This window comes from Thamnophis elegans, chromosome 2 (genome assembly GCF_009769535.1).
Source record: "Thamnophis elegans isolate rThaEle1 chromosome 2, rThaEle1.pri, whole genome shotgun sequence".
Lineage (NCBI taxonomy): Eukaryota > Metazoa > Chordata > Lepidosauria > Squamata > Colubridae > Thamnophis > Thamnophis elegans.
This window is the reverse complement of record NC_045542.1, coordinates 58,743,471-58,757,828: the sequence shown is the minus strand read 5'-3', so window position 1 is coordinate 58,757,828 and position 14,358 is coordinate 58,743,471. Positions and strand designations below refer to the sequence as shown.

Here is a 14,358-nt window from a genome sequence, read left to right as displayed (position 1 = left end):
TGGAAGAAGAAACCTAGCATTTCTCATGAATCCAGAATGCAGATGACTCTGGCTACTTTGGAGCTTGGAGTTCCTCTATTCTCTCTCTTCTGGAAAGAAGTAGAGTTGAGGACAATGTGGAGAAGAAACATAGGCAGAGATGAAAAAGGCAAGAGCTTCTGTCATTCTTCCTTTAAAACAAAAACAACAAATACACATTCCTAAATGAATCCTTTCCAACTGCTAGCCAACTCCCTTGATTCATCTTGCCTTTTTAAGTTGTATTTCAGCTTGTCTGGCTATTTGAGAAATAAGATATTCATACAGCAGTCCCGCAGCTCCCCATCTCTCTCTCTCTCATCTATCTATCTATCTATCTATCTATCTATCTATCTATCTATCTATCTATCTATCTATCTATCTATCTATCTATCTATCATCTATCTGTCTGTCTGTCTCTCTCTCTATCATCTATCCATCTATCTATCTATCTATCTATCTATCTATCTATCTATCTATCTATCTATCTATCTTTCATTTCATCCGGCTGTTTCAAACTTCTCAGATTTTTCTGTTCTGGATTAAGTCAAATTAATTTTCTAATTGTGTAATGGAAGTCATAGTGATTTGCTTTATAGGTATATTGAAAGGATAACAGAAATTAGGACTTACAAAGTATATTGAAAGACAAAGCATTAATAACTGTGTCCTAAAACATGATAGCTCTGATTTAACTATTATTTTAGCAAAGGCTGAAAAATACACTTTCAGATGTATAGGCACAAGCATTTAGCTAGTTGTTTCAGTGGTATCATAAAAGGTCTTTGTAGTCCTGAAGTGCAGCCTCCTGGGATCGGATCCTTGGTTCAGTCAGAGTAGCAGTCAGACTCTGATGGACCTAATACTGGAGGTTTCAGAAAGAGCAGCAGGTTCTGTCACTCTGTTGTGTGTGTGTGTGTGTGTGTGTGTGTGTGTGTTCCCTTTATCCCATGAAGTGTTGATAACAGATCCAGTTCCTGAGAATTAAGAAAAATGACCTGTTGCGGCTCCTAGCCTATGCCAATAATTTTTTTACTGACAAAATGAAAAATGGATTGGCGGGGCGGCGGGCAGAGAGGAGATGTATCAAAGCCGCTTTCATTTTGCCATTTACATTGGATCTTTAATTCCAGTGGCTTCCATGCAAAAGATAGATCCCAACAAATTTACTTTTCTCTTAAAGTCCTAACCCTCGTTTTCCTCCAGAGCTTCTTCAATGGTCTCCCCATTGGCAATTTCTTCCTCGCTGCTGTCAGAAACGCTTGCTCTGAGGTTGTGTCTTGCTGTGGGGCCTCGTTCTGCATTGCAGCATGTTCTCACCTTGGCCGCCTGCTTCTTGGGAGGCTGCATCACCTCAAGGGAGGGATCGTTATTGCCCAAATGCTGCTTGTTTGGACATTTCCTTAGGTGCTTGATGTTCTTTCCAAGAAAGCAGGGCATATAGACAAAGGGGTCTGCTAGCAAGAAACGAGACCACTGCTTGCGTAATTCAGCCTTTACCTGGGGGGGAAAAGGAAAAAAGTTGACAGGATTATAACAGCCGTTTCCAAGTGGGAATCTTCTAAATAAGAACTGTGGTGGTGCAGTGATTAGAATGCAGTATTGCAGACTAATTCTGTCGACTGCCAGCAGTTCAATCTTGACTAGCTCAAAGTTCACTCAGCCTTCCATCCTTCTGAGGTTGGTAAAATGAGGACCCAGATTGTTGGAGGCAATATACTGACTCAGAGAGGGCTGTAAAGTACTGTTAGGCATTTAGATATAAATCTTAATGCTATTGCCAACACAATATAGTTATTATATACCATGGCTATTGGTGATTACCTTTAACATATTAACAGAGTTAGAAGAGGCCTTGAAGGTCATCTAGTCCAACTACCTTCCCAAGCAGGAGACCCTACATCTGCCTCTACCTAGGATCGAATTCACAACCTCCTACTTGTGAGGCGAGAGCTCCACCTCTACTGAATGACTGATTTCTGTCCCTCTACATTCAAATGTATGTACATCCACCAGATTAAACAATGTCATATTCATCTGAGTTCATCGGCTAGTCATATTTTTATTTTGATTCAGTAATTCTGCATGACAAGTAAAAGGCATCTAACCAGTTAATGTGGAAATGGGAATAGTAAAGCTCCCTCCCAACACTCCCAATATCACTACAATCCATTTTACACCATTTTGAAAAGGGGCATGAAAAATCACTGAAAAACAAATCTTGAATCTGCTCTCTCAACTTGGATTACGTCTGCTTTTCTCTACTAGAGAAATGGGCAGCCCAAACCCTCTCTCCATAAACAGAGGCCCTCCCAGGAAGGCTATTGGCTAATTGCGTAGTATGACAGATTGTGCATGCTTCTCACAAGTTCATCTGTTCGCAAGTAGATGGCCAACTTGCTGGGTCAAGCCAGGTCTTTTCAACTATTACAAGTAATATGATGGAAAAATTAATAATTCTTTAATCAATTTTTCCATAACTGAATGATCATCAAAGAACTATAAGCCAGGGTGTTCTGAGCAACTGGGGTTGGGATGCAGGGCTGAACAATGAGAAATGAAAAAGATGATGTACCTCGCCATTATAAAAGCAATATAAAAGTGCTACGAGAAAACCCTGGAAGAGAAAGAGAAAGTCAATTAGATTTGAGGAACAAATGACAAAGTACCATTTGACTTGGAATTTATCTAATCAGAGAAAACTTTTACAAAAACTACCTGAAATATGAGCCATCATGATGGCAAATTGAACATAAATGCAACTATCTTCCTCTTGCTCAAGAATCGTTTTTGCCTCTTAACGATCATAAAGGTTTTGACCTGTATCCTTCCTGAATAATCTGCTTAATTTTACATTGAACATTTTGCTGGAGGAAACATCTGGCTTGCTATTTTAAACCACTATGGTTGGTTACAATATAATATATCATTTCTCCCTAATCAGACTTTTTAAACCTTACACTGTGCAGGAAAACTTGTAATCTAAAGTTTAGGACACATTATATTTATGCCTGTTGAATTACATCTGTCTAGATTCTAGAATGTGGTTGTGGAATTTTGAAAGGTGAGCATTAAATTTAAAATGTTTTCCAAAAGATCAGTTTATTCTATTCCTCCACTTATTATGCACGTTTTAAAATTATATTTTCAGAACTATCCATATTGGACTGATATAAATCTAATATTGTTATATAAATATAGACTAAGCCAAATACTGCACATGTGATTTTTCTTCACAAGTTTTTTATTCTTTTTTGGTAGCAATGACAAACTAGGTTTATTTTGTTGTTGTTTTTTGTCTGATAAGTAACAAAAATTCAGTTTATTGAAGGCATTGCTAATTGAGGAATTATTATTATACATATTAGCCAAATCTGTTCCTCTGACTTATAAGGAAACATAGAAAATTTGAATTTGGCAGTCACTTGAAGATTGTTTCAAAAAACTCTTAACAAATAATTGAAGTGACAATACTGAAAAATCATGTTAAGTTTGCAAAGAATTCTAGACAAATAGTTTAACGAGATGCTGGTATTTTAAAGATTATACTAGATGTTGTTTATTCAGTAGTAAAAGTTTAATGTTTGCCTCAAATCCTATTTTAAAAATATGTATTAAATTATATTTTAATTTTTTTTATTATGCATCATTTATTAATGAGCCGTGATAATGGTTTTTGATTATTATTTTTCCATATCTGTATTCTGTAAAGTTGATATTAAATTTGTTTAACCCACTTCCATCACACTTCCCAAACTTACATGGAAAGAGCCAATGGTTAGCTGGATGAAGGTTTTGACATTCCTGGAGAATCCTTCAACATGATCATCCATGATGAAACTAAAAATAATCTCATGAATTCCAAGTAAAGGTATTAATACAAGAGTTGACCTCGCCAACCTTAAAATAAAAACAATCACCAACATGAATTAAATTCTTGAAATAAAACTCAACAAGAAACACATAATTGAATGATAACAGTCAATTCCTTGAGACATTGATTTGGGATTAATATTAGATTGGAATTAATATTAGTGATAACTCCATAATAAGACTGCAACCCTATGATTCTTGGAACAATGTCTGAGTAACTTTAGAACCAATTGTTTCTCCCTTTCAAGGTGACAGACAGGGCCTTCGTTGGTCAATCTTACCTGGGAAAAGACCCGAATACAAGACCAGCATATATATATGCACATATATGTGTGTGTGTGTGTGTGTGTGTGTGTTTGTGTGTGTTTGTGTGTGTGTGTTTTCTGACCCCCCCCCCCCTGCCTGTGAATAAACCAGAACACAGGCTTGGCTGTTTGCCACTATTTAATTACTAAGATAAAAATCCTTTGGCTGAGGGCCCAGACAACTCACATTCAATAGAATCGTTTGGCAGCAACCCAGATAATTCAAATGAAGCAATGCAGATAATCCCAACGAACAGACACAGCTAGAATACAGACAGATTTTCTTCACTACTAGTTCAAACGGTTGTTTCCTGCAAATGTCCCCTCCCAACGCCTCACTTATAAACTCTCTTCGGAGGGGCCCATCTGCAACCACCTGAACATAATTATCTTCTATGAGTCTGCCTACGGAGTTGCTGCTTGCGTTTCTCAGCCCTTCTCAATTGAGCATCAGGGAGAAACTGCCTTTGATCTTCCCCGCTGATCCATGCCTCAGGCGCCTCCTGGTGGCCAACCAGCCTCTCTGGTCCCTGCTCTGAATCTGACCCTGCACAGGATCCTCCACATCTTCCATGGCAGACTCATATGGTTCCTCGCTATCTGAGTCCATCAGCAGCTCAACCGGATCCTGCTGGGCCACAACATATATGTATATGTATATGTATATGTATATATGTATGTGTATATATATCAATCATATTGTGTGTGTGTGTGTGTGTGTGTATACATATACATACATACACACACACACATCATATCATATCATATCAGATTTACATTTTGGAATTGTGGATTTGTTTGTTTGTTGAATCTTGCATTCTGTGCAAAGTCGTGAGAATCCATCTAACTTGCTATCCAAAATGCAACATGATTGGTACAGCTTATTGTCCCACTTTTCACTTTAAGTTTAGTATCCATTTTGTTGCAATTTCAGCTTCTTTAAAAGCAACACATTCTTCTAAAAGAAACAGCAAAGATTCTTCTGGACCTTTAATAACAAATGCATTTAGCAAAGTAAATCAATGGTTCTCAATCTTGACAACTTTAAGATCTGTAGATGGCTGGGGAATTCTGGGAGTTGAAGTCTATAGATCTAAAAGTTGCAAAAAATGAGGAACATTGATATAAATCTTTGGAGATTTTCATTTACATTATCAGGTGAGTGAAACGTCAAACAGATATGCATTACAATATTGGCCAAATATATAGACTCCCATATGGCTGTGAATCAAATCCAGCCTGTGTTTTCTTTTAAATGGTGCAGAAAATTATAAGAAAGTGATATCTACCTGAACTTATAGTCACGAAAAGTCATCTGCTGAGCTTTAAGTTTGGAAAGTAACAGTTTCAGAATGTTCAGGAAAATGCAGAAATTAACCTTAGAAAAAACACACCACACATTACAATTGGTATCTCTAAAATTTTGTTTGTCCACAAAATTATTTCCATCAGGGATTTCCTAAAGGCAAGACAACTGCAAGAAACACCATTCAGTCTGTTTTTAACAATTTTAATGTATTGAATCTTGGCTTTCAAGTATTTCCTATACAATATTGTTGCTCTGTCCTGCTTGTTACTTTGAAATAGCTTACTAATAGTAATTGGAGATCAGGGAAGGAAAGGAGTAGTAGTGAACCAAAAAGAAGAGAAAAGTGCTGAGATTTAGTACTAGCGGCTGAGTGGCTGCTACAGAAGAAAAATATATATAAAATATCATTGAACATAAAGAATGTCGTATTTCCACAAAAACAATAAATAAACATGTGTTTCTTACTAATTTATAATGTTGATAGTAATTATTGGACATAGATCCTTCCTACTAAGTTGCTGCTTGACAACTCTGGACTCCTGTTAAGGAGTAATTACAACTTCACATTGATATAAGATATAACATTTTCAAATATCTAGTCTTTTGAACTACATATTTGCTACCTAAATCTGATAGGACAATAGGAATTCTTCGTGTCTTTCTTACATTGGAAAGGCAACTCTATGTAAATGGAGGGCCTGTATGTGAACTGATGACCTGATGTTACTTATGATTTGCAAACAAGTGATCCTTACAACAATGGAAAATAATATGGGTCCTCGAATGATCCACCAGACTATCATGTTCTCATTTGTTGACCAGCATCTAGAAAACAAATAACATTTTATTATTTCATGTAATAACAAACAATAAACCATGCTTGTTATTATTGTTTTTAAAACTCAAGATGAATTATAGAATTGTATCAAAACTCATATGAGTTAAAAGTTTCAAGGAAAATCAGCAGAACTGCGGTTATATACAAGATCTCTCATCCCTTCCTAAGATCTTATGTTTTGTTCTCTGGGAAAATAATCCATTGAATAGATAATACACTTTTCCTCCAATGGCCCACCACAATTTTAAACAAAATTTAGCACTCCAGCCTTCCTCTTGAGATTTCTTCAGAACCTCTGAAATTGAACTAATTTATTCATTGTAGAAGGACGGAACTAGAATCACTTGTTAAAAATTATTCTGAATCTCTGACACCTGATTCAAAATGTGATAGCCATCCATCACTCTTCTGGTGAAAAGGAACATAGTGTTATGGACCAGAGGATCAATAGCAAGAAGAAGAAGAGGAGTCAGGAGTTCTTCAAAATATTCAAAACCCAACAATGGACTGATCTCCATTTCATGAGAATTATTTGTGGCATAGTATAAAAAGTGTCATCTAGATTTTTATATCACTAGTCTTCACAAAGGATGATAATATAAATAAGGTATATCTTTGGATCATTTTAGACTCAAAACCTGTTCTCAGTTCTGCAACACTTTAGAAATTAAAACTAAACTTGATATGCAAGGGATTTTGGAAGGAAGAATTGAACCAACCTTTCTTGGTTTCTAAAAAATAATCCACTGGAAGTTTTCAAGAAGACATTGGACAATCATTAGTATGAAATGGTTGTAAGGTTTCCTATCTGAGCAAGAGGTTGGACTAGAAGACCTCCAAAGTCCCTTCCAACTCTCATTCTGTTATTATGCAAATCCCAAATTTTCCCCTCCTTTTTTTAGCCTTTAAAAAACATCTCTGATGGTTTCGGTTGTAGCAGACTATAACATTATTTCTTATTTATAATGGGAATGGAGATTGCCAATATATTGAGTGAATAACAACAACAACAACAACAACAACAACAATAATAATAAATTGTAAAAAATAAATAAAATAAAATAATAATAATAATAATAATAATAATAATAACTTTAAATAATAAATTGCTGCACAATCCAGTAGCACAAATGATCCATTGGAATTTGTGCAAAAATTATAATATTAAAACAGCAACGAACTGGTGGGAACATAAGCCTGAAAAAGTCACCGAAAATCAGATGGTCAAGATCTTGTGGGATTTTCGCATATAAACGTACAAAATATTGGCCCATAATATACCAGACATCACACTGGTTGAGAAAAATAAGGTTACAATCATAGACATCGCAATACCAGGTGATAGCAGGGTCGACGAGAAAGAACAGGAACAAATCGCAAAATACCAGGACTTAAAAATTGAAATTCAACTATTATGGCACAAACCAGCAGTGGTAATTCCAGTGGTAATTGGCACACTGGGTGCTATTCCAAAAGCACTGGAATTACATTTAAAACAGTTAAAAATTGACAAAATCTCCATCAGTCAAATGCAAAAAGCCGCACTGCTTGGATCTGCACGCAAATTACGAAAATACGTTACGACATCCTAGGCCTCTGGGTGGGGCCCAACTAGTAACCAATGCCAAATCCAGAGAAACAACTGGCCGCATTCTGTTGTTGTGATGATAATAATAATATTTTTTTAAAAAATATTTGTCCTATTGGGTATTTCTAAACTTTAAGATCCCATAATGCTTACTTACAAATAAGCAAATTGCAACTGCAATGGAATCTCCTTCCAGATAAGAACAGTACAGAATTACATTCTTAATTTCTTAGAAAAGGACACAAGCAGGCAATCTTCTATCTCTGGATGATACTGAATTGAAATTCCTCACATTTTTGACTATCACCTGTATTTCCATGGGATGTTGGAAATTCACAATATCTGGAGTACCAAATGTTGCCTATCCCGGGAGTCTAGACTGGTTTAACATTAAGAATGAAGAGCCTAAGAGCTGTTGATTACGTTTTTCCCTTCTTTATCATTCACAAGAATTATCTTATCACATTTGGTATTCCAGCCCAACTCTAAGTATGGCCAAAGCCCAGTAGTCTGTTGTTTGGCTGGATAAACATGCATTGACTCTAAGCTCAATGTCTTGCCATTTGTTTAGGATTATTCACAGCCCAACATATCTTTGTGTCAGTGCTTGTATACATATTTGCAATCTGATTTCTGTTTTAACATGATGAAAATTTCTGTCCTTTCGTGCTGTTTCTTCTATTCTGTCCCTTTTTCTGCTCCTCTTTCAATCTGGAGAAGGCCATAGAAGTGATTTTTGCTGCATTCTAACCTTTCTAGTTGATATATTTTTAAAAGTTAAAATTATGCCCTTAATAAGAATGTGTTTAGGAGGCTGCAAAAAAGTTTTCCTATTGCCTAGCAATGCAGCCGCCATAACAAATGGTTGATCATCTTTAATCTAAACATTGTGGGAAAATAAACAAAAGGCTCTTTTTCTATTGGCACAAAAAAGGCAAGAATAGAAACAATGAAACCGATTAAGGGAATATTTAAGGCAGTAACTTACACGTTATGCTCCAATTGGTATTTTAGTATTCCCCAAGGAGCTACAAACAAAATTGGAGAACCTGAAAGGAAAAACAAGAGGTGGATATTCTTGTATGACAAGGCCTAATACGATTTCTGACCATATCAAGTGTTCTGAGTTAAAAGCATTTCTTCTAGTTTGATTGGTTAGAATGGCCTTCTATTTTTCTCCCAATTTCACAGTCTAATATATTATTAAATCACTATAACAAGAATAGCTAATATATGGGGATTATCACTAGTTATGTAAATAAAGAAAAGGCCAATGGTCTCAATAATTTTGTTTTCTTTAGAGTTTGTTCCTTGTTCCACTCAACAAATGTGTTCATAGATATTTGCCTTCTGGTTTACATGTGCTTTGAAAGTCTCCAAACAAATAATGGCAGCAGCAAACTTTAAGACTTGCATTTACCTAATAATTTGATGTAAAAATACACAGCAAGTTTAGCTTCCTATGCTGACTGAAATATTTTCAACAGGATAATTAACAGGAAATAAACCAAAGGTTAGTTTTGACTCGTCCCAGCTGAATAGCTGAACCAATCATGAAACTGACTGAAAGATGTAAACCTATCAGTCTATCTTCCCCTTGGAAAAATCCAAGCTTACCCCATCCAATGAAGATGTATCTCAGCAGCTGATGTTTCTCAAACAGCACAGTTGCTACTAATAACCTGTAGAGGTAAATTCCTTCCACTAAAAGCCAGTAAGAATTTGCTCCAACAACATATTGCATAAAAAGAGGGCCCATCTTGCATAAAGCTAGTTTCTGCAAAAATGAGACAAAAAGAATTAATAACACTGTGCAGCATCCCAGTAGGGATTAACTTATTTTGCCCTTGAGTTTATTGGCTGCAGGAATATATGCTACTTTCCTGGAAACAATTGGTCAGACATTACATTTCAAGTCCATGAGGAAAAGAGTTGCTAATACTAAGCAGGGCTGTTGAAAACTCATACAGAAGTTTAGTGTTTGAATTTTGTTCCTCTTTCTTTCTTCCGTCTTTTAAACTGCCCCATTTTGGGATATCATGTTTTAATTTATTGTGTTGTGGTGTCGCAGTGGTTAGAATGCTCTATTGCAGGCTAATTCTGCCGACTGCCAGCAATTCTCAATTCTCACTGGCTCAAGGGATGGGATCCTACCTGTTAAATAATTGATTCGCTGAGTGCGCATCAATTCGGAAGCTGAGGCATGGCAATCTACTCTACTACGCAACTCAGCAAAGAAGATAAAGGTAGGTAAAGCCCGGGGGGGCAGGCCCAATTGCTAGTGGGAATGAAATGGTTCACACCCAGCTGATCTTCAAAGCTACCGGTTCCCCCGAACTGGTCCAAACCGGTAGAATTCCACCCCTGCTTCCATCCTTCTGAGGTCAATAAAATAAGGGGCAATATCAGAGATGGGTTTCTACCAGTTTGGACCAGTTTGGCTGAGTAGGTAGTAACCTGGCCTGCCATGCCCCTGAACTGGTTCTGTCAGTGGCACCATAGGTAGCGCCATTTTGTTTGTGCAGAAACATTTTTAGTACTGTGCATGTGCGCATCAAGCGCGTGCATCAAGCACGCGCATGAAGCGCACACGCAGTGCATCCCTGAGCAAACCAGCAGTAGCAGCAGCAGGAACCCACCCCTGGGCAATATACTGACTCTGTAAAACCACCTAGAAAGGGCTGTAAAGTACTGTAAATAAGTGTATAAGTCTAGGTGCTATGGCTCTTGCTAGTTTTTCTGAGAGTTAACAGAATAGTAGTCAATAAACAATATATACAGACAAAAACTATTTTAATCTGCTTCCTGACCTTGCCTTTGTGCATCAATTATTGTTGCTTAAAATTAGCTATTAGATCTCAGGCAGTAAACAAGGGATGAGCATCATACAAATGCTACAAATGAATGTAGTCAGAAAATATAACTCTGCAACTATTTTATTGTTTCTGAATTTAAAAATCGATGGGGGCAACAACAGACATCACTCTTGCTGCTTCGGTCACTTAATATGAGCACTGAGAGTGCCTGCTGCAATACCTCTGGACTCAAGGAAGAAATCCATCCACTTTCATCAGCTGGCCTTTCTGACTCTGAAGAAAGAAACTTGTATGTACTGCGTGTTATGCTGTCTTTTATTAGAACTCCTGCAGCTCGGAGGATAAACGAAGCAAAGAGATTCATATGGATGTAGTTTCTCGTGCAATGCAGTTTCCTGAAGGGGAAGAGAAGCACAATCTATAAGAATATGCAAAGTTTGTTATAGTTTTATCAGAAGTACGTGCTCTTTTCCTGATGAGAGTGGGAAGTTATATTCTTTGGGGATGATGGTGGGCTGACCATGATGAGTGTTACTGGATCAGGGGTCTGCAATCTTAAACACTCAGAGCCGTTGGGACCCATTTCCCATAGAAAAGAAAACACTGGGAGCCACAAAACCTGAGTGGGCGTGGCAACTCAACATCCACTCACTCCCACCCAGTCACATGACTCCCCAGTCAGCCTATCCAGGTTTTGTGGCTCCTGGTGTTTTCTTTTCTGTGGGAAACATGGTGGGATCACCCAACAGGGAGCCACATCAGAGGGACGAAAGAGCCGCATGTGGCTCTGGAACAACGGGTTGCTGACACCCAGCTTAGCTAGTTGTGTGGCAGGTGAAACTGTATACGATGCCATAGCTCAGGTGTGTCAAACTTTTCAACTTTCAATTTCCAAACATTAGGAGCACTCAAAAGTCCCAGTGAGCTTTCACTGGATTTGAATTAGAAGCTTTTATTCTTCTGATGTTGCGTCTCCTCCCAACATAATCAATTTTTCCCAGTTATTGCACAAATTAACTTCTGTTCAAAGGTTCTATTACAAAGAATCCCCTAGTACACTGTTCCCTCCATAAGGTGATCAGATCATAATACAGGTACAGGTAGCCATTGACTTACAACAGTTCTTTTAGTGACCATTTGAAATTACAACAGTGCTGAAAAAAGTGACTTGTGACCATTTTTCACACTTATGATCATTGCAGAATTCCCATGGTCATGTGATCAGAATTCAGATGCTTGGCAACAGACTCATATTTATGACATTTGCAGTGGCCCGGGGTCATGGGATCACTTTTTGTGATCTTCCGACAAGCAAGGTCAGTGGGGACGTCATATTCACGGTGTTACTAATTTAATAAATTGCAGTGATTCACTTAATAAGTGTGGCAGGAACGGTCATAAAATGGGGCAAAATTCACTTAACAAATGTATCACTTAAAAACATAAATTTTGGGCTCAGTTGAGGCCGTAAGTCAAGGACTACCTCTACTCAAATGTTCATAATCCCGTCCCTGCTTGTGCAGACTTTCTTTATTGCGTCCCTCTCTTGTGTGCTTCCAGTACAGGAAGGATTGTGAGGGTTCTGACATTTTAAAGTGGGGTGGTGGTGGTGGTGAATGAAATCATCACTTCAAAAAGCTCAGACTTTTAGCACTGCCTGAGACCTCCTAACATAATATAATCACATTAATATTCCTGCATTTGACAAATGAAAGCTCTTATTTGCAACATAACCAGATTCCAGAGGTCAATTAAGACAAATTAATGTACTGTATTCTGGAAGAGTCCTTACAGAGGAATGGTTCAGATATAATTTGCTAGGCAGTGGGTAACTTCATTGTGCATCTCCTTCACCTCCTGAGGACCTGTGTTGCCTTATGCATAGCAAGAATAAATGTTGATTTAAAACAAAAGAATTATTATTTGCAAGATGTTCCTGCTACTGTTTATGTACTGGAAAATGTTCTTCTAGTCTGAACAGAGCAAAGGAAAATATAGCTGAGAGTGTAATAATGTTGATGATTGCAATCAAAATGTCAAAGTTGCAGTATTTTAAAATTCTAATTCAGTTTTTTTTAAAAAAAAATGCATGCAGATATATAAAACTGAGCAGGACTGAGCAAAACCAGAGTAACAAGCGTTGCGGCTAGAATCAAAGTCATCACCGCTCACCACTCACCACTCATCACAACAAAAGTCTACAAGAGTTTAGTAACATTAAACATTACATTTGTTCCTTAGTTCTGGATCTTTTCACTTTAGGTTAGCCCAATTCAGAGCAAAAAATAAATAAATTGCACAATGAAATTGAAGCTTGGTCTAGTACTAAAAGATAATGTAATACTAAATATTAACAAATAAGGATATTTTATATGTTTATGAAAATATCCTTATGTAACCGTCATATTATAAAATCCAACTATGGGAGTGATCATTTGTACATTGGTGCAGTGGTTAGAGTACACTATGGCAGGCTACTTCTGCTGACTGGCGGCTGCCTGCAATTTGGCAGTTCAAATCTCACCAGGCTCAAGGTTGATTCAGCCTTCCATCCTTCCAAGGTGGACAAAATGAGGACCCAAATTGTTGGGAGCAATAGGCTGCTTCTGTAAAACCGCTTAGAGGGGGCTGGAAAATCACTGTAAAGCAGTATATAAGTCTTAAGTGCTACTTCTATTACTATTTTAATCTGAGAATATGCTTTCCATACCCATGACATGTTTGCAATAAATAGCTGTGATTTCTATAAGTAACGCATGTCAGCAAAAATAAAATTGTGTAAAAAAGAACAAAACTCAGAAATGATTTAATAGTCTGGGACAAAGGTTAATACCTTTACCTAATTAGAACTCAAGGGGAGTTATGTTGACTAGAAATGATCCACCAGGAATTGGCATATTTTGAAAAGCATCAATGAAACAGATACAACAAAATGTGCCTAAACTGTAGATCATGCATAGAAAAAGACTGATGTTTGTCTTGTTTCTGCATCTTTGAAGCATTCTCCTTATTTGTCTGCTATCTAACCAGGGATCATAAACAATCATTACAAGACAGCCCGTTTCCTTCCAAATACTTGGCCCTTTAAAATGAAATGATTGCTGTAGTCTTCATGAATTATATAGCCATGTTTATATAATAAACTTTGGAATAACTAAAACTCTAAAATGATGAAATCAACAACAACTGCCATGCAACACTGAAGAACAGATCAAAGTCCAAAGTTAGAAATAAGCATTGGAGAAAAGTTGAGGACTCCATTCCACGGCATATTTTTATTAAGCCACCTGTACAAAACTCTCTTATTTTTTTCATATGAGAGCCAGTTTGGCATAGTGATTAAAGGCACCAGGCTAAAAAAGATGGAAACCATAAGTTTTAGTCATGTCTTAGGCAGCTGCATGACCTTGGACCAGTTTCTCTATCCCAGACCCAGGAAAAAAGCAAGAGAAAACTACGTCTGAAAATATTGCAAAGAAAACTGCAGGGACTTTTTTTTACGTAGCAGCAGGAGTCAAGATTGGCTCAAAGGTATCAAAACAAACTAATCCCCATATGGAACTATTAAAATTCCTTTTCATTTTTCTTTCCGTTCCTATTCTCCAGACTAT

General features: G+C 37.1%; 1 protein-coding gene across 1 annotated transcript in view; it reads right to left on the bottom strand.

The window, feature by feature from the left end:
* Window positions 1-1,057: 1,057 nt before the first annotated feature.
* The window catches only part of GLP2R (glucagon like peptide 2 receptor), a 38,448-nt gene continuing 25,147 nt past the window's right edge, over window positions 1,058-14,358 (bottom strand). The window contains exons 7-14 of the mRNA XM_032209127.1: window positions 10,968-11,142; window positions 9,549-9,708; window positions 8,920-8,980; window positions 6,261-6,330; window positions 5,486-5,574; window positions 3,780-3,918; window positions 2,594-2,635; window positions 1,058-1,518 (exon numbers count right to left, since the gene is read on the bottom strand). Coding sequence (XP_032065018.1) covers window positions 1,204-1,518; window positions 2,594-2,635; window positions 3,780-3,918; window positions 5,486-5,574; window positions 6,261-6,330; window positions 8,920-8,980; window positions 9,549-9,708; window positions 10,968-11,142 — 1,051 coding nt within the window. The 3' untranslated portion in view covers window positions 1,058-1,203. The remainder of the gene's footprint in view (window positions 1,519-2,593; window positions 2,636-3,779; window positions 3,919-5,485; window positions 5,575-6,260; window positions 6,331-8,919; window positions 8,981-9,548; window positions 9,709-10,967; window positions 11,143-14,358) is intronic.